Source organism: Sminthopsis crassicaudata, chromosome 2, assembly GCF_048593235.1.
Source record: "Sminthopsis crassicaudata isolate SCR6 chromosome 2, ASM4859323v1, whole genome shotgun sequence".
Taxonomy (NCBI): Eukaryota; Metazoa; Chordata; class Mammalia; order Dasyuromorphia; family Dasyuridae; genus Sminthopsis; species Sminthopsis crassicaudata.
In genome coordinates this window covers 229,279,485-229,298,098 of record NC_133618.1, presented here as the reverse complement: position 1 = coordinate 229,298,098, position 18,614 = coordinate 229,279,485, and the positions used below count along the sequence as shown (strand labels likewise).

Below are 18,614 nucleotides of genomic sequence, written 5' to 3'. Positions count from 1 at the left end.
ACAAAAAATGAGGGAGCCAGAAAGAGATAGACATAAAAAAAGAAAGAGGGAAAAGTAGAGAGAGAATGAATAAAGATTGGCCAGTGCTGCTGTTTTTCTCTTTTCATCACTTTTCTGAAAGGGGGAGATGAAGCCTGGAGAGGCTAAGAAGGCAGCAGGGTTGATATTCCTGGTGATCTCGGTCTCCCTCAAGAGGAGCGTAGCGAGGGGAGCCAGCCATGTGCACCAGAGGGTGGGGACTCGCCTGGACTTCTAGCACATGCGCACCTGGCTCCAACAACTCCCCCAGAAGCCGCTGGCCCATCCCCACTGCCTGTGGCAGCAGCCCATGTGGCGTTTCCGTCCTGGACAGGCTCAGCTCTGGTGGGGACAGCAAAAGCACTTCCCACCCAAGGGCATGAGCGGGGGAAGAGGGTATACTGACCTTCAGGTCCCTGTGTACAATGGCATAGTGGTGAATGTATGTAACGCTTTCTAATATCTGATGGATACAGTGACTGCAAAACAAAATAGGGTGTGGGGGGCAGGCAGGCGGCAGGAGAGAAGGTCAGGGAGAAAGTAGAAGGGATGAGGAAAGGAAGGGAAAGGGGGCAGCAGGAGGGAGGGGAGAGGATACCCCCAGGGTGAAGACGTGCCCACACAGAGAGGAGACGGGAGGAAGAGGGAGAACCAAAGAGGAGCAACGGGCAATGGGAGATGTACAGAAGAAACCCAAATGACACACGAAAGAGGGGACGAGTCAAGGAAGCCAAAAGGTGGATTAAGGAGGGAAAGGGCAAGGGGCAAGGGAGGACCCAGAGAGAGAGGTGCAAGAAGACAGAAGGACAGACAGGGAAAGGGCAGGGAAGGAGGGATGGGGGATATGGGGGATATGGGGGAAACGAGAAAAGGAGAGAAACAATGTTTTGAAAGCTCAGAGACCACAGGTGTTATCACAAGGTGTGTGCAGATGGCCGTTAATGGTGAGGGTTCAGGGTGAGATGGGAACCTCTGATGACTGGGGGATGGGGGAGGACACAGGCTTAGAGAGACAGTGGGGGAGGGAAGGAACTCAAGACCAAAAGTGCCTCTGGGACCCAACAGGGATGGGCAGGTGAGCTCTGGGCCAACAAGGTGAGCCAAGCCAATCAATCAATAAACATGTATTAAGTACCCACTATGTGCCAGGCATTGTGCACAGCCCTTGGTTACAGGGCTGGATGGACTGTCCTAGCTGGATGCTTGGTCTCAGGGCTCTAAGATTGGAGGCCTTCTAAGCACCAATCAGAAGTGTCCTACTTCCAGGCTGTGGCAGGTAACCTCCCTGGGATGTTCCCTCAGATGGATGCCGAGCCTGGCACACCACATGCTGAGATTCTGCCCAGCACCCAGCACAGAATATGTGCAAAAAGGAGCTTATGCCTTCCAAAAAAGCCTTATGGGGGAGGGTAGATGGGCAGGATGTCTTGTTATCCCCATTTTTTGTGGAGTTGGCACAGTGGGTAGAACCCTGGGTCTGGAGTCAGGAAGATATGAAAATCAGAAACAGCTGGGTGACCCTGGCTCAGTCCGTTAACCACTCTTTGCCTCAATTTCCTTATCTGTCAGACAGAGATGATAATACTATCTCCCAAGGTCATTGTAAGGACCAAATGAAATAATAATTGTAAAATTATTAGAATAAGGCATGGCTCACATTAAGTGCTATATAAATGTTAACTGCTGCCGTTAATATTACTATCAATTATTATTATAGAGAAACCGAGGACCTGGTTGGCCACTCCATAGAGAAAACTGAAAACAAGAGCGATCTAGTGAGAAAAATAATGCTGGTACCTTCCCACTCAAATTTTTGATATATATTCTTATTTGTTTCCATGTTATATCCTACTATACAGAGTAAATGTTTAGAAAAGGCTGTTGACTAACTGAATCGCCACCATGCCCAATCCTTGAGGGAAAAGATTATTTTTCATTGCATCTCTGAACCCCCATGTGCCTAGTACATGACACCCAGCTACCTACTTAAGAAAAATCATTTGTCAAAAAAAATTATAAATAAATAAAATTAAAAAAAAAAGAAAGAAAGAAATAAAAATCATTCATTCATTGTCCAGAGTCTGGCACAATTTGGGTCCTTGGCTAGTGCCTCACACTCCAGACTTGCAGTCTTCCCTAACTAACCAGCTCAGGCTATCCAGAAATCAGGGGTACAATCGAGCCCTTCAGACCTTCTCAGTCATGTCTTCCAGGCCTGCTTTCTTCTATAGTTCCTACAACTAACCTGAGAACAGAGAGGTTTTGAGTTAAGCTAAATGGAAGAGCAACTGCACCTTCTCTGCTGAGGAAAACGCTGGTTAGATCAGCTCCCTTTTGAGCATCTCTTGATTCCTGCACCTTAAATATAAGGAGGATGGAGCCAGCTCAGTTTCCCTTTCTGCTTTGCTCCCCAAAAAGAAAAAAAATTCCACTCTTCCTCCTTTGGAAAATGCTCAGACTCTGCCAGGAGCATCTTTACTGTCAGATTTAAACAATCCTCTAAATGATGTTTTAAAAACATCAGTATCTACTTTTTCCATGGGGCTGAATGTAAGCTTCTTGAGGGCAAACACTATTAACCTTTGTCTGCAACCCCAGAAATTTCATTTTATGGTGCAAGAGAATACAAGGGTTTGGGTGGCCTATCATCAGCATTATTGGAAAGAATTTCCAAATCTACAGGAAAGCAGACTTCTCAAAGTATGTGACTATATCCAGTGCTTGGCACTTTTCTTTTCCTTTGTTTTTTTCTTTTTTTGACTCCAGATCTATGAGATCATAGATCTATGATCTCACCAGGAACTTAAAGGGAAGAAAATCCCTGTACAAAAGGTAATTAGCAACTGGAGAGTGCTATATAATTTTAGAAAGTTTCCTAGAATACTGAGAGGTTAAGTACCTTGTAGATATCAAAGGTATGATTTGAACTGAGGGCTAACACCCTCTCTCTACTTCACCATACTTCCTGTCATGTGGTATATACAGTAATCATTTAATAAATGCTTGTTGAATTTAATGATTATAACAGCTAAGAGAAGGGTGCTTGGTAATAATAGAAGGATCTTGGATCAGAAGTTCAGAGCTGGTAGGGACCCCTGAGGGCATCTAATACAACCCCCTAATTTTACAAAGGAGTTAACTAAAGGCAAGAGTATTGGGAGAAAAAGGAAGAGAAGGGTCAGCTACCACTATTCCCCACCTCCACCGCCCACCTCACTCCTGCAGGCTGAGGCTGAGGTGTCCATAGTTCTCTCTTACCCCCATGGTGCTTCTTCCTAAAATGGCATTGAGCTGGAGACATGAAGCGGATAGAAACAGTCCTTTATCAGTATTGTGCCTGGAAAAGCTTATTCTCACCCAGGGTTTCCCACTCCAAAACCTGGCTCTTGGAGTGAAGAGGAGAGAGGATGACAGCTTGCTTTGTTTGCTTGGATGTATATCCGCTATAGCATTCTGAGAGCGAAAGCCCTCTACCCCAGGTTGGGGGTGAGAACAGAGGGTGGAGGCAGAGCTCTGGAGATGCTCTTAGGAGTTAGGTTAGTCATCCTGCCCCAAGGTCAGCTGCCCACACTGTATTCTCCCCATCATCATCACTTTATTCCATCTACAAATCCAGAAGAGATTTGTTCTGGCACCAGGGATCCTTTATTAAGAAGATCAGTCCTGAAGCCCTAGCATTGAGGGGGACTTGCCTACAAACATATTTTAAAATAGTAGAATTGTACCAGTCTTTTCTGCTACTATCCCACTGAGGCTACTCAATGGATATTGCCCTTAAAAATCTCCCTTAGGAAATACTGTATCCAATTACCACACCTTCTCCAAGATTCATAGAGAATTTAAGAGCTAAAGGGGTTTATCTCCCTTGTTTTACATAAGAGGAAACTGAGGCCCAGAGGGGGCAAATGACTTGCTAAAAGTTACACAACTAGTAAAGTACCTAGGTGGCCCAGTGGCCAGTGTCTCCACACCTAGAGTGGGAAGATCTGGGTACAAATCCACCCTCAGACACTTACCAGCTGTGTGACTCTAGGCAAGCCATTTAAACATTGCTTCTTCATCGGTAAACTGGGGACAACATTAGCAGCTACCTTCTAAGATTGTTGTGAGGATAAAATGGGATGATAAATGTAAAAGTGCTTAGCATAGTGCCTGGCACACATCGGAACCACTATATAAACGTCAGCAGAGTCAGGATTCAAAGCTGGGCCCTCTTTTCCTTGCTTGGCCAGCCTTTTCCCTTGGTTTCCAGGCAGATGTTCCTGTTCTTGTTACCAGCTACATTTCATATGCTGTTCAGTAGTTCATGTTCCTCAGGTGCAGACTGAGATACCAACTGAAAACAGTCCAGTGACAAAAGAAACGGAACAAGGCCTTGGACCTTCTTGGTACCCGAGGCCAGACTATAGAGAAACCCTCCATCTTGGTGAGATGAATAGCCTTTGGGTGGCCCTGGTTCTCACTTCCATCAGTGCACAAACCCTGGACTGGAGTTCCCTTGTCCTTCTCTCAGTTTCAAACAGGACAACATATGTGCTTGTATGTACTAGGGATAGGTAGGGCTGCCTATAAATGCCAGGTGGGCCCAGAATCACCGCTGGGAACGGGGGCCTTGGCTTTGAGCCTAGCAGAAGCAGCCATGCTGATAGCTTTGGCTGCAAATCAAGGCTTCCCGTGACCCAGTCCCTCTACCCATGTCATGAATGGGTTAATGTTGCACAGGTATAGCCGGTATGGGAAACAGAAAGAAAGGAGGGTGAGGGAGTGGGAGAAGAGGTGGGGAAGGAGGAAAGGTGGGCAAGAGGAAGAGTGGGAAGGTAAGGGGCTCTGGACTCACCTGGCGTCGGCTTCACTGTAGTACTCTCTTGCCACAATGTCTTCAAAAAGCTCTCCACCAGTGACTCTGGAAGACAGGGCAAAACAGTTGGAAGAAACATTAATTAAGCTGACAGGGACCAAAGGCTAGACTTGTGGTGCTTTGGGAGAAGGAGCAATGAGCACAGTTAATATTAGAGACATTCTAAGGCCCATCCAAACCTAATCAATCATCCAATTTATCCACAATAGGGATTGGGTGCCTACTGGGTGCCAGGCACTCTGATGGGATACAGGGACAGAAAGGGAACAGGCTCTGTCCTCACACAGCTTACATTCTATCAGGGGAGACTCTCTGCATCCATACAGAGAAAACAAAACAGACACAAAACAGATTTGAAAGCATCCAGAACAAAAGGGAAATCACAAAATCAGTAAAGTCAGCTTGTAAAGGGCCTACACAACCAAGATCTATGGTCCTAGTTCATGAAGAGTTGGATTTCTGCTCACAAAAGGAGAAATTTCTGAACTACTAGGTCCACAAGTGGACTGACCACTTTGTCATATGACCAGATTCTCTGGTATTGGAGGCCTTGGAGTTGAGGCTGAAGAATACCTTGGAAGAGTAGAGGAAGCTGTAGAGACAGCATGGTAGATCAAAGCACTGAACATAGAATCAGGGAGAACTGAGTTCAAACCTCACCTCAGACATTTAATAGCTGAGTGACCCTAGGCAAGTCAATTAAGACCTATGGGCCTCAACTTACTCAACAGTGAAATGGGAATAATAATAGAAACAGCCACATCCCAGGGTTGCTGTGAGACTCCAAATAAGATGATGTTTATAAACTTATGCACTGTGAACCTTAAAGCCTATAAAAGTATGATCTATAATTAGCAGATAAGGCTCAGAGGAGATAAAATTTGATATTTACACAGATTGCAAACTGCTTTTTTCTCCTTTGAGTCTCACAATTACCTGTGTTTCATTCTGATGATGAGAAAACTAGGATTCATAAAGATGGGTGGCTCCTTTGTAAGGACAAAAGGCAGGATTTTATCCTAGAAGCCTACTCTGAAATTCTCTGATTCTAGAAGAGTTAAGCCCCTGGAGAAGAAGCCTAATAATCCCTGGGGCTGAGAGGCTACTACAGGACCCAAAAGTTTGGCTTGGGCTGCTTAGGTCTTCACGACTTCCAGATCCAGAGCTACAAGGGGGAGAGGAAAAGCTTTTCCTCAGCACCATCCATGGCCTGCAGCAAAAGGGAGTGGCCAGAATGCACCCAGCTACAGACCCCTGCCCATTGCCTCCCATCATCCTTCAGCTTTTGGTTGCTGTCTGGCAGCAGGGGCCAAACCCTTTTAGGGGAGCCCTGGGGTGAAAACTCTGAATATCCACAAGAAGTGAGCAGAGGCCTTTTCACAGCAGTCTGTCCATCTGCTTCTCTGTCCTTGAGCTCTAGGGCCACATCTGGCCTATGCTTCAGGGGGCCTACCCTGCTGCCTGCGTTCATGGAGGATTCAGCAGCGATCATTTCAAAAGACACATCATCCAGAGGAGGAAACAGCTGTCTAGAGGAACTGCTGAGAAGTGGATCGGAGGTGAGCCATGCACTAGAGTCCCTAAGTGGCAGTTGTATCCTAGCCAGTAAATCCCAGAATCACAGGGCTGAAAAAATGCCACTCAATCCACGTGTCCCTCTCCCTTATGATAAGGAACTCAGCACCTGCCTTACCACAGTCCATTCCATCTTCAGCTCACTCTAACTCATACCTCCCCTTGTCGGAGATCTTCAAGGAGAGACTGGATGATCACAGATTAGGTATGTCTCGTGGGGTCCTCCTTCCTTAGGTAAGGGCGGTAGCTGGCCTGACAACCCTTCCAAGTCCAGAGTTGTGATTCTGAGACCCAGGATCTCATACATTATAATAAGCCCAAGTCTTTCTCCCAATAGCTTCTACCCATTGCTTCTGGCTCTCTTAGGTCAAGAAGGACACACAGTGCAATGGGAAGTCAGAAACCAGGTCAGGACTGACACAAAGAGTGCTATCCCTCTGCTCACTAGATGCTCATTTCACTGATCAGATAGTACTCGAAGGCTAGCAGCCCACTATGACCTATCTACACCCTTACTCAGTTTCTAGTTACTCTAGATTAGGGAGTGAAAGCAGAGTTCTGGGAGCGTCATACAAAACAGCTTTGTGTCAACAGGGAGGAGTTACTGTGTGTGACAAGGTCTTCTGGGGTAAAGGCTCTATATGGCAGAGGAGGAGTTTCCCCCATCACCCACAACTGAAATGGCTTCTTTGGGGTGATAAGGACAAGTACACTCAAGACATGTTCTCTTATGCCCGAGATCTCTGGACATCTTTACACGTGGGACTCTACCTTTGCACGCACAGTCTCAGGTATCAAACTGCATTTCCATATAGCCATTCTTCAACAAACTTGCTTTGCCTTGCTCATTCCTGCTCTCTCTTTCCTTCTCTCTCCCTCCCCTACTATTTTCTCTGAGGAGCACATTTTCCAAAATGAGGCGGGAGAGGCCATCAGAGAAGGCTTGCTCAGAAATAGCCCCCTCCTCACCTATGCAGACCTCTTCCACCTGTTCCCTGAGCTCCCTCGGGCTGTGTGCTGAGGAGAAGTCAGGAGCCCTGCTGGTCCAGCCTTGGGAAGAGACCTAATTCTAGATGGCAGATTCAGGACATTCACACAGCAGCTCAAGCCCGTCCCCTCCTCCCCAACTCGGTCCTCCTTCCAGGGAGCACCTCAGATTAGGGATGTGAAAACCTGGGAAGGAATAGGGATTCTTGAGAGGGCATTCCACATTTCAGTGTTGAATGCTTGGACCTCCAACTGTGGATTCTGTTGTTGCCACAACTCTAGGAACAGGATAGGAGGCACGGCAGGGAGATAGATGCCAGCCTCCTGGACCCTGCCAATGCCTTGTGGCCCTGCCTACTCCTGGACCTCCCAGAACAGAGCCAGGCTTATAACAGCAAGACTCAGGGAGCCCCTATCTAAGAGGCATCCCAGTGGGGGCTGGTAAAGAGGGAAACAAGGAGATAAAGGATGTTCCCTGACCTCCAGAGGTGTCCTCTATGGACTACATCCAAGGTGGCTGGAAGAAATCTCTCTGCAGACCAAACAAAACTAAACAAGTTACACCATCCTCCTGCCCCTTGAATAAGACTATTTCAGACTTCAAGCTTCTTCTCAAGGATTTCTTGGAAGCAGAGCCAACCCAGTCTAGGTGTGGAGGTGGAAGGAATACCAGTATTATTTTTTAAAAGCTGTTACTGGCCCTTCACATCCCCTGGCACTGATTCCCACTCCTGCCTCCACAGCTATCGATTTCCTCCTCATCATTGTGTTCCTCACCCTACCCCTCAACTTTTTAATCTCCTAGAAATCTGCAGAAATGTCTAGGACATCTCCCTTGGAGAGTTTCTTTGGGGACCAATGAGACTGGGCTATTTGGGGTTGCTTTAGCACTAAGGAGTCAGCTCCCCTGGCTTTGTGCTTTGCATGCCCATTCATTCCATTAGACCTCCTCCTGCACTCTAGTCCCCTCCATCCAGGCCCGTCAGAGACTCCCTCCTACCCACAGCCCCCTCACTGTGCTCGGCCCTGTCATCTCAGAGAATGAGCCCTTCTGCAATAGTCCCCGCTCCTGCTTGCCTCCACCCACCAGCACCCCCTCATCTTCTTTGCACCAAAATTATCTGCAGCCATTTGTTTGCAAACCCAAACTCCAGGGACATTTCTCCCTCCTTGACTTTTAGGCCAGCTCTCTCCTTTGAGGAATTGTGCACCAGATACAACATCTCTGCAAGAACTGGGAGGAAAACAAGCAGCATCAGACCCTGGCTGGAGAGGGGACTGGAGGGAAGAAAGTGGCCACGGGTTCTGGGTGTCTTCTGGACCTCCATTTGTCTGATTCCAGAACCCCTTCACAAGGGTGACCCAGCTGAGGTGATCCTCTTAACAACCAGGCGCTCAGGCAGCAACAAAGACAAACACTGGATTTGTTGTCTGGAGGACCTTTAAAGGCTTAAATCCTTACTCTTCTCCTTTCTCCCTTCTTGTGATCTCCCACAAATTACTTATCCTCACCAGACCTCACTTTCCTTATCTGCAACATGACACATTGGAACCAGATGATTTCTAAGGTCCATTATCCCCTCCTGATTCTTCCAAATAACCAGGGTCTTGGCAGTGACACAGTGTCTGTCTGTCTGTCTGTCTCACATACATCCCACCTCCTAGGTAACAACTGGTCCAAAGAAGAGTACATTAAGATGGAAATAAAGTCAATTCTGGTACAATTTTTGTTTCTTTTGTTCCAGGGAGCCCAAAGATGCAAGACTGGACCCATGTAGCCCTGGCCCACATTATCATGAGCTCCTAAGACCTACAGTTCCCCATAGCCTTGGGCAACAAGCATTTTTGGAAATAAAGAACTAATCTGACACTCTCTGGAAGCTTTTTTCACTTCACAACCAGCCCTATGTGTGGGGATGGGGAAGAAAGAGGAGTCCAGTGTTACCATAGCAACAGGAGACAGCCAGCCACTGCCACCTGGACCAGTGGCCGGGAGGTTCCCTTCCTTCTTTTGGAAAGGAGGCAGGGCCGTGCAGGGACACGCCAAGGTCTGTGTGCCTCCCGCTCCAGGGTCTCAGTGCGGCACTGACTCACTCAGAACAGCTAAATATAGCCGGCTGCTTAACGGGAGCTGTCAGGGAGCAGGGGGAGATAAGATCACCCGGCTTCTATATCTGGCAGGAAGTGAGAGGCAGCTGAGTGCCTCCTCACCAGCCCCCAGACGCTCATTCAAGCTGGGGCAAACAAGTTGTTCTCTGTGGCAGAGCCCCCATGTGCACACCTGCACTCACACGTCCTCCACAAGCCAGCCTCAAGAAAAGGCTCGCGCCCTGGCGGCGGATGGGGGTAGGGGTCTCAATCCCAGGGTCCGCTGTGTGACGGTGGCCACCCAACCCTGCTTGGGGCCTTGCTCTGCTAAAAGCTGAGGAGGTGGGACTGGAGGGCTCTAACCCAAGCTCAAGGGGGAAAAGGAGATCCCTCAGAAAGGCATCTCTGGCCTTTGTTCCTGGCTGCCCTTCTCATGGTTCCTTGGCCAGGAACTAGAGGAGCCCTAGAGATTAAGGTTCCGCTGATCCCTTCCTCAGAGGGGTAGGGCATCCAGCACCCAGCCCAGGGCGAGCCCAGGTGATCGGTACATCACAAAAGGGAAGGCAAAAGAACGGGTTTTTAAAAGTTTTCCCTGTCAGAGTCCTGAATTTTTAAAAATCTTAGTGCAAGTGAGAAAGTAAGACTGTTCAGAGGGTGAGGAGAAATTGTCAGGGTTAGGACTCAGGGGCAGCGAGAGAGAAAGCAGGGGAATGAACACTGGGGATGGGGAGGAGGTAGGAGGAGGATGAGTGGAGGGGCAGGAGGTGCCTTCCTGCCACCAATGGAAAGACCAACCAAAACTACAGGAATAGAGAAGGACTGGCCTGAGAGCCCTGCCTTGCCTGTTCTGTGGAAGCTTATTGTTCAGCATGGGAAGGAGCTGGAATAAGGGAGGAAAACGGCATGTGAGCTCGGGGTCGCCAGAGAGTTCAGATCTGGCATCCTCAGGACCACCCCCTCCAACCCTTCCCACCCCCAGCTTCAAAAGCTTTCTCCCATACTTACAGATCAAACACGAGGTAGTGGAAGCCTTCCTCGGAGATGCTGTCATGGAGACGAACTGTGAAAACAAAAGACAGAAGGCACGTGAGGGCAAGCAATCCATCACCCAAGTAGCTCCCTGCTGGAGCTGGCTGGTCTGCCAAGGAGACACAGCCACCGGAGAAGAGGATGTGGATCCCAGAGCGAGGGAGACCCAAGAACCTTCCTTTAGAATAGCCTTGCATGGGACGCCATGAGAAGAAGCCAAATGACCTGGTTTAGCTTCAGAGGAGCTCCTGCTTCTGTTACTTCTTAGTCATCCAAAAAAACCAAGGCATTTAGCCTTCCTAAGCCTCAGTTTATCAATCCTCTGTAAAATGAGGGGGTTGGAGCAATTCCAGACTAGATTCAGAACTGGGTCTTACAGGTCATGAAGTATAACCCCTTTCTTTTTTCAGATGAGAAAACTGAGGTCAAAAGAGGTCTGTCAATTTGTCTAATAAGTTATCGAGTCACAATTTGAACTCAGCACCTCTGATTGCAAATCTTTTCCATTGCACCAGACTACTACTACATATAGTCTCTGGAGTCCTCTCCAGCTCTAAAATTAGGATATGGGAGACCTGCTTTTCCTTACAACATCTCTAGGTTCTGGGGAAAGGCACCATTGGGAGAAATAAGGACAGGAAAAAGTGAGGGTCAGTAGAGGAGCCCGGTCCAGAAAAAAGGTTAAGCCTCAGTTCTTCCATTCAACTATAAATACACTCCATGAAGGGCCAACTTATGACAGGGGAAGTATGCCTATTGTAAGGTGTCATATTTCCAGGTACTTTCCATAAAGAACATTGAGCTCTCTCTCAGAGAGAATGGATTCGAGTAGTCACAGGCAGATGTCCCTGAATTTTTACCCACACTCCCAAGGCCACTTTCCTTTTACCCACCATTCAATTCAACTGAACCAGTAATCATTATGCACATACTCTGGGAGAGGCACTGTGCTGAGCTCTAGAAATACAAAGACAGAAGGGAGTGTGGGTAAGGTAAGGTCGGAACAATATGTACGCAGATAAGGAAATATAAAATATATATGGCATACGGCTACCAAGTGGGTTTGGGGAATTCCCTGAAGGACAATCCTTTTATACACTGCATGTGTACAGAGAGATATGACTCTCAATACCGAGAGACTTCCGAGCCTGAACACAGGGGATAGGAGAAAGATGGGAATACCATTTGACTTTGGAAAGACTTCAGAGACAAAAGAAGGCTTTTTTGAGAAAGATGTAGTAGAAGAAGCACTGAATCTTGTGTTCTATTATCTAATCTAATCTGTATAATTGTTTATGACTTGCTTCAATAAATGAGTTTGCTGGGTAACCACGATTATCTTTTACACAATAAGTGTTTGCAGTAAGGAGCTAAGCCAGCCCTTTGGGGTAACCAGGGAGAGCAGCTTTTCTCCTGAGCCCTGCAACTATCTAACATGTAGAGTATAGATATCTTTCTAGCCTAATAATTCTCTTGGAAATAGCAAAGTGAAGGATTAAGGGAGTAAACCACAGGCCTCCTTTTGCTCCCCACAAAAGTAGATAGAATGATCTCCCCAGAGACAAGGGCAGGCCAGAATATGGGCCATCTTAAGTTCCAGATCTTATATGTTAAATATACAAAGTAAATGCTAAATAATTTTTGGTGGGAAAAGGGCAGATTCCTGACAACTGGGGAGATTAGGGAAGTCTTCATGTAAGAGGTGGTCCTTGGAGCCAATGTTGATGGGAGTACTTTTCCTCACTTTTTGGACTTCTCTTTCCTCTTCAGTTACCACCATTTGCTTTCCTTCTGTACTATGGAAAGAACATTGGACAAATAGGTCCTGTCACTGGTTCTAACGCTGGTTCTATTGCTAATCAGTTGTGTGACCTTAGATTAGTTCCTTCAGCCCCACTGGGCATCAGTTCCCCTCTCTATAAAATGAGGTACCTAGTCAAAATGAACTCCAAGACATCTTCCAGCTCTGATGCTAAAAGGTGACGGTTGACCTTTCAACACTATTCCCTATCTCCTCCACTGTCCTAGAAGGCCAAAGTTGACTAGCCATAGACATAAATGGAGGTTCCCTTAGGGGACTCCTAACAAGCCAGACATTGCAGAAGAATACAGAAAGAGAACTATGGGGACTGAATGTAGATCACAATGTAGTATTTTCATCTTTTTGTTGTTGTTTATTTGCATTTTGTTTTCTTTCTCATTTTTTCCTTCTTTGATCTGATTTTTCTTGTGCAGCATGATAATTGTGGAAATATGTATAGAAGAATTGCATTTATGGTTAACATATATTGGATTACTTGTCTAGGGGAAGGGTGAGGGGAAGGGAGGAAGAAAAAATTTGGAACACAAAGTTTTGCAAGGACGAAGAGTGAAAACTATCTTTGCATATGTTTTGAGGAAAAAAGCTATTATTTTAAAAAATAAGAGAAGTTGCAGAAGCTTAGAGGATCACACATCTAGAGTTCTCACAGACCTAGAAGGGATCTCAGAGACTAAATAGTCCAATCCAGCGGTCCTCAAACTTTTTAAATAGGGGCCAGTTCACTGTCCCTCAGACTGTTGGAGGGCCGGACTATAGTAAAAACAAAAACTCACACTCTGTCTCCGCCCCTCAGCCCATTTGCCATAACCCGGTGGGCCACATCTGGCCCGAGGGCTGTAGTTTGAGAACCCCTGGTCCAATCCCATATTGTACAGAGGCAGCTGAAGCCCATGGGGAACAAATGACCTGCCCATGATTATACAGAGATAGTAAACTTCAAAAGAAGAAGGGATCTCGATCGGGGTCCTCTGACTTCAGAGACACTGAGCGTTCTCATTATTGGGCCAAGGTTTCAAGTCACATGGAATTGGGTGTATTTGGTGAGCTGGGAACTTTTTTTGCCCAGCCATCATCCATGTGGGATCTAGTTGGGGAGGGGGGAAGCGAGAGAATCATAAGCACAGCAGTAAGGTCAGTCAGCCCCCTCACTCCTCCGCCTCTTCTGATGAGAAATGTTTGGGGTTTAGTCAAGCAGCGTATATTTGTCTTTTGTCCTTGTAACTAAATATACCTGGCTATTCTGAGAATGTGCTGTAAGTGGCGCTCAAGTCCGTCTCTTCCCTCCCATTTGGCAATGGCACCCTGTTTAGCTGGCTCATCATTTCCCAAAGGATGGGAGCTGAGAGCCGAAGGCTATCTTTAATCACTTGTGCTCCTGAAGCAGATTCTGGCTCAGCATAAAGGGGAAAACTTTCTAATAACTAGAGTTGTCCAGTATCAGACTGGGCAGCCTCAAGAAGCAGCAAGCACACCTTCCCTAGTGATAACAGAGCAGAGGTGGGATGTCCATCTGTCCAGGTTGCTATAGCAGGGATTCTGCCCTGGGTGGGAAGGTTAGAGAAATAACCTTTGTACAATCCTTTCCAACTCAAAGGCTGTTCATTTCCCTGCAAGCTCCTTGTTTTTCCATAATGCCAGATGAAAATTTGGAAAGAGGTCATTTAGAATACAGGCATGAAGAGAAGGAAAGAAATTGTCCTGAAAGGTAAAGATGAATGCATGAGTTAATCATCCCCATGCTCTTCCAAGGGACTGCTTTCTAGCTCCCTGCCTTTTTCTGACAATAATTTATTTCTCAGTGTCCTGGACCCAGATATTGCTTTGAAGCAAGAGTCCCCAGGTGATCTACTTAACTTCATTTGTGCCAAGAAGTCAGCACACAGTCTGGAGTTAGCTGCAGTGTGCAGTCTGAGAAAAAAGGCTTCCAATCCCAAATTCATAATCCTGAGACTGACAGAGAAGAAAAAGAACCACAGCTCTTCAGTGACTCCGCAGAGCCCACCAAGAAAAGTTCCAAATCGTTTTCCTGGCACTCAAATCCATCTAGAACCTGGTGTATCCGTACATTATTTGCAAATGCCTCGGTTTGAGCCAATTGTGTCTACTGTTTGTAGGAAGCTCATTATTGAGAGTTATTGAGCTATAGTACCAGGACCTACAGGACCCTAATGGTTCCAACAAGATATTAAAAAGGAGGTCTTCATGACTGAAAAGGTAGGGAACCATTAGAGGAGTGGAAATGAACACTGGACCTGGAGTCAAAGAAATTAAATTCAAATTCAGCTCCAAAATTCTCTATGTGACTATAGGAAGTTTCTGCTCTCTGATTCTTGCTTGTGAAATGGGGATAATAATAACTACCACTCACACTGTTGATTCAAAAGGATGCTCTGTAAACTTCAAAGTATTAAACATGTGTAAGGCATTATTAATCCATGCAATCAAGAGAGCCAGGCCCAAAGGCAGTACCCTACCTGGGACAACTGGATATAAGCACAACCTCTGTCCTTTGCAGTTTCTCTAATTAATCAAGCCACAAGCATTTATTGAGTGCCTACTATGTGCCTACCACTGTGTTAAGTACAAAAAATAAAAAGACAAAGGACAAACCGTCCTAAGTCTTAAGGAGCTTCCATATTATCAGTGCAGACAATCCATACACAAAGGTATATAGAACAGATCCAAGGTAACTTGAGGTACAGAGGGAAGAAATAGTCCTTGCTTTAAATTCAGGGATTTAAGACTATTATCTCCTTCAGGAAATGAATTAATTCAAGTTTGTACTTATATTAAAAGAAATGACAGTAGTGCTTGGCACACAGCAGGTACTTAATAAATGCTTGCTGACTGCCTGATGGATAGTAATAGTTCACATTTATAAATATATGACACGTTGCTTGGGATATAGCTGCTGGTAGTGCAAGGGTTACTGGGAAGGAGCGACTCCTTTCCCAGACCTCCAGAACATCCACTTATTTCAAGCACCAACAGGCAGCTGTGCTTTGAGCTTTGTCCCCTTTTCTTGCTGCTTTCCAATTCGTGTCCTAATTTCTGACTGGCTGAGAAGTGTCCTCCTTCTCCACAACCCTTTCCTTCCATCAGGGTGAGCCTGAGATGATGCTGTTTAGTTGGGAAAACATCTGCTTGGACCAATGGGCCGAATGTCCACTGCCCCCTCACCTATCATGCAGTAGGGACCCCAAGGAGGAAGCCCCGACGCAGCAGGAAAGCACAGGAAACAAGTTCTCGTCCCAGTTCTGACACTACCCATGTGCACTTGAGCAAGCTAACTTTCCTGGGCTTCTGCTGCTACTTCCCTAAAAGAAGGGGATTGGCCAAAATGGAAAGGAAGCACAGTACACCGGTCAGAGTGCTGGATCCCAAGTCAGAGGGCCTATGTGGGAATCCAAGCTTTGTTTCTATCTGTATGACCTCAAACAAGTGAATATGGTCCAGGAATAGAAACCAAAAAGGCCTGGATTCAAATGCTGCCTCAGATATTCTTGGCTATGTGATCCCATTTGATTTTATTTATTTTAAACCTCCTTATAAGTTTCTTTATTTGTAATAAAAAAGAGGCGGAGAATAATAATAGCACCTGCCACACAGAGAAGGATATGAGGATTAAATGAGACATGTATAAAGCATTCTGCAAGTTTTAAAGTATAAATGGTAGCTATCATTATTAGCTCCGGAAGTTACATAAGCAGAAGAGACATTTTAGTATATTTGGTTAGATCTCATGGAATTTGGAAAGACCAATCTCCCCTCCCTTCCAAAAAGAAATCCTCTTTGTGCTGCTATGCTCCTTAGAAATACATCATTAGAAATTCATTTTTTGTTCCAATGAATTAAATTTATTTGAATTTAAAGCATATATGGTTTCCAGAAAACTGCCATTAAAAGGCCCAGGGAGGGGAGGATGTTAAGTCATAATTGTCTACTGACATAACCATGCAGAAAAGTTAGAGAGTGCTCTTGAAGAGTTGGCAGAGACCCTGGAGATGATCTTGTTCTAAGGTCAGAGGAGCATCAATTTTAGGCTGAAAGAGACTGAGAGACCATATAGTCCACCCCTCTCATTTTACAGATGAGAAAACTGAGGCTTAATTGAGAGATCTATTGCCAAGTTCATAAAGGGAGTCTCTCTCCTCACTGCTCCCTCATCGGGTAATTTTGCTTCCAGCCTCATTAGCCTAGGATTCCTCCTGCCTTTGAAGCCTCCTTTGCTGCCCTTTCCTCCTACTCTGTTTCAGATGTGGCTGTAGCCCATTCCCGATCACCATGGGAATCATTCAGTAGAGGAGTCACTCATTTCACTCCAATTCACAAGTAGAGAGCTCCACACACATTCTCTCATTATTGGACCCCCTTGCAAGATCATTTGAGTTAAAACAAAAGCTTATTCTCCCTCCCTCACCTCCCCTGCGTCTCCCCTCCTCCATTCCTTTCTAATTTGGAATTGCCTAATAAATCCAGATAGCTGTGAGCCCAGCAGGTTGTTGGCCCATCTGCTCAAGCAGCACCCCTCCCCCCGGAGACACCCCCATAGCTGCCTCCCAACGCAGATGCTCTGTGAATCCAACACAGACTTCTGGACACCTTTACTCAGATGGTGCTAAAAAGTAGCCAAGATTTCCATACTCGGTGCTAGGTAAGGGTTCTGAAGGTGGCGGTGGAGGAGGGTCCTGAGATCGGCATTAGTATCATTAACATGCACTGAGCATCCGGTGTGGGTCAAGTCCTAGAAGCACAATGGCAAAAGTAGGCAGTTACCCCTCTCCCCCCCCCCAGTTTGAAATTGAGATGCCAAGGAAAATAGAAATTCCTCTGCTAGTTTTTTTTCCTTTTGTTCTCCCTTTTTGCAAATATTAGCTTGGAATGAGGAACTTTGGGGGGAAGGGAGGATCAACTTGACAGTCTCTCATTTTCCTATATTCTCCTCTATATTCGGCTTACAATGAAATTCCAGAATCACAGAATTCCAAGGATTTTCAGAGGTCAAGCAGTTCAAACCAGCTAGTTGCACAGTGGATAGAGCATGGGATGTGGAATCAGGAAATTCCACATTCAAATACGGCCCCAGACAATTACTAGCTATGTGACCCTGGGTTTACCCACTTCAGTTTTCTTCTCTATAATAATAATGTGATGATAATAAAACCCACCTCCCAGGATGGGGTAGGAGGATCAAACCAAATAATGTTAGTAAATTCCTTTGAGAAGCTTAAATATCTTAAGAATTGCTTCTAAAATATACCCCACAAAATGGCCATCATTAAGCCTGGCTCCCCTAAAATCAACTGTTTCAAAATGGGTCTAAGGTCAACTAGACCCACCTCCTGAGTGATAACAGAGAATGGAACAATGCCAGAGATGCTGCTCAGTGAGCTACTAGGAAACAGCTAAAGGCTTATTGTTGGTTTAAGCCTAAGTTCTGTCAACAGATGCAGTGGGGAACTGGGGCTCACTCTCGGCATTTTAACTTTGCTTGATAAAGGACATCTCCTTTGCCTAAAACTATATAAGTACAGAGCTCAGGTCTCAGTGGCCTAATGGAGCCTTGCATATATAAGCAAAAATAAAGACAGTCCTGCCCTCAAGGATATTATCTTTGAATGGAGGGAGACAATACTCAAAAGGAAGCTGAAAAAATCCTCGAGGGGAGGGGAGGGGAGGAAGAAGAAGCTAAGGGGTAAATACGGTTTTAAGGTCCCCAAAGTCAGGGACAGTGTAGGGAGGAAAATGAAAGAAAGTCTATTCCCTCTCACAAAATGGAGGCTTTAAGAGGAGCTCACCTAGAGAGAAGGAAAGAGAGCCTTGTGGAAGAATACTTCAGAGCCAGCAGGCCACCAAAGTTCTGGTCCAGGGCCAGGAAGCCCATGCTGAGGAAGTCCCAGGATGAGCCAGTAGCAGATGAGGTGTGTTTTAAAGCCCTAGAAAGTCAAGGACTTTCTGTGAATGCTCTGGAAAGGATCCTTGAACATAAGCTGGATTAGATGGTTTCTGAGGTTCCCTTTAAGTCTAAAATTCTGTGTTTCTGAAGGATGTCCTGTCTACCCACAACCCCAGAAATCAGTTCCAGGATGGGATTCTAAAAACACAAATGTAGAGCTAGGAGCCACATGAGCGGTTATCCAATCTAGCTTCCCCGAAGCACAGATAAGAAAACACAGGCCAGAAGGGATGATGTGATCTATGTGTATGGTAAAGCTGGGATCTGAATTCAGATCCCAT

General features: G+C 46.0%; 1 protein-coding gene and 1 long non-coding RNA gene across 16 annotated transcripts in view; one reads left to right on the top strand and one right to left on the bottom strand.

Moving 5' to 3' along the window:
* The window catches only part of CAMK2B (calcium/calmodulin dependent protein kinase II beta), a 281,883-nt gene that overhangs the window by 76,054 nt on the left and 187,215 nt on the right, over positions 1-18,614 (bottom strand). For all 15 annotated transcript variants that reach the window (XM_074288455.1, XM_074288457.1, XM_074288462.1 and 12 more), the window contains exons 4-5: positions 10,532-10,586; positions 4,856-4,921 (exon numbers count right to left, since the gene is read on the bottom strand). In XM_074288455.1, coding sequence (XP_074144556.1) covers positions 4,856-4,921; positions 10,532-10,586 — 121 coding nt within the window. The remainder of the gene's footprint in view (positions 1-4,855; positions 4,922-10,531; positions 10,587-18,614) is intronic.
* On the top strand, positions 7,702-9,306 carry LOC141555514 (uncharacterized). The gene is made up of 3 exons (XR_012486214.1): positions 7,702-8,087; positions 8,620-8,809; positions 9,184-9,306. It is a non-coding gene; the product is annotated as an uncharacterized LOC141555514 (long non-coding RNA).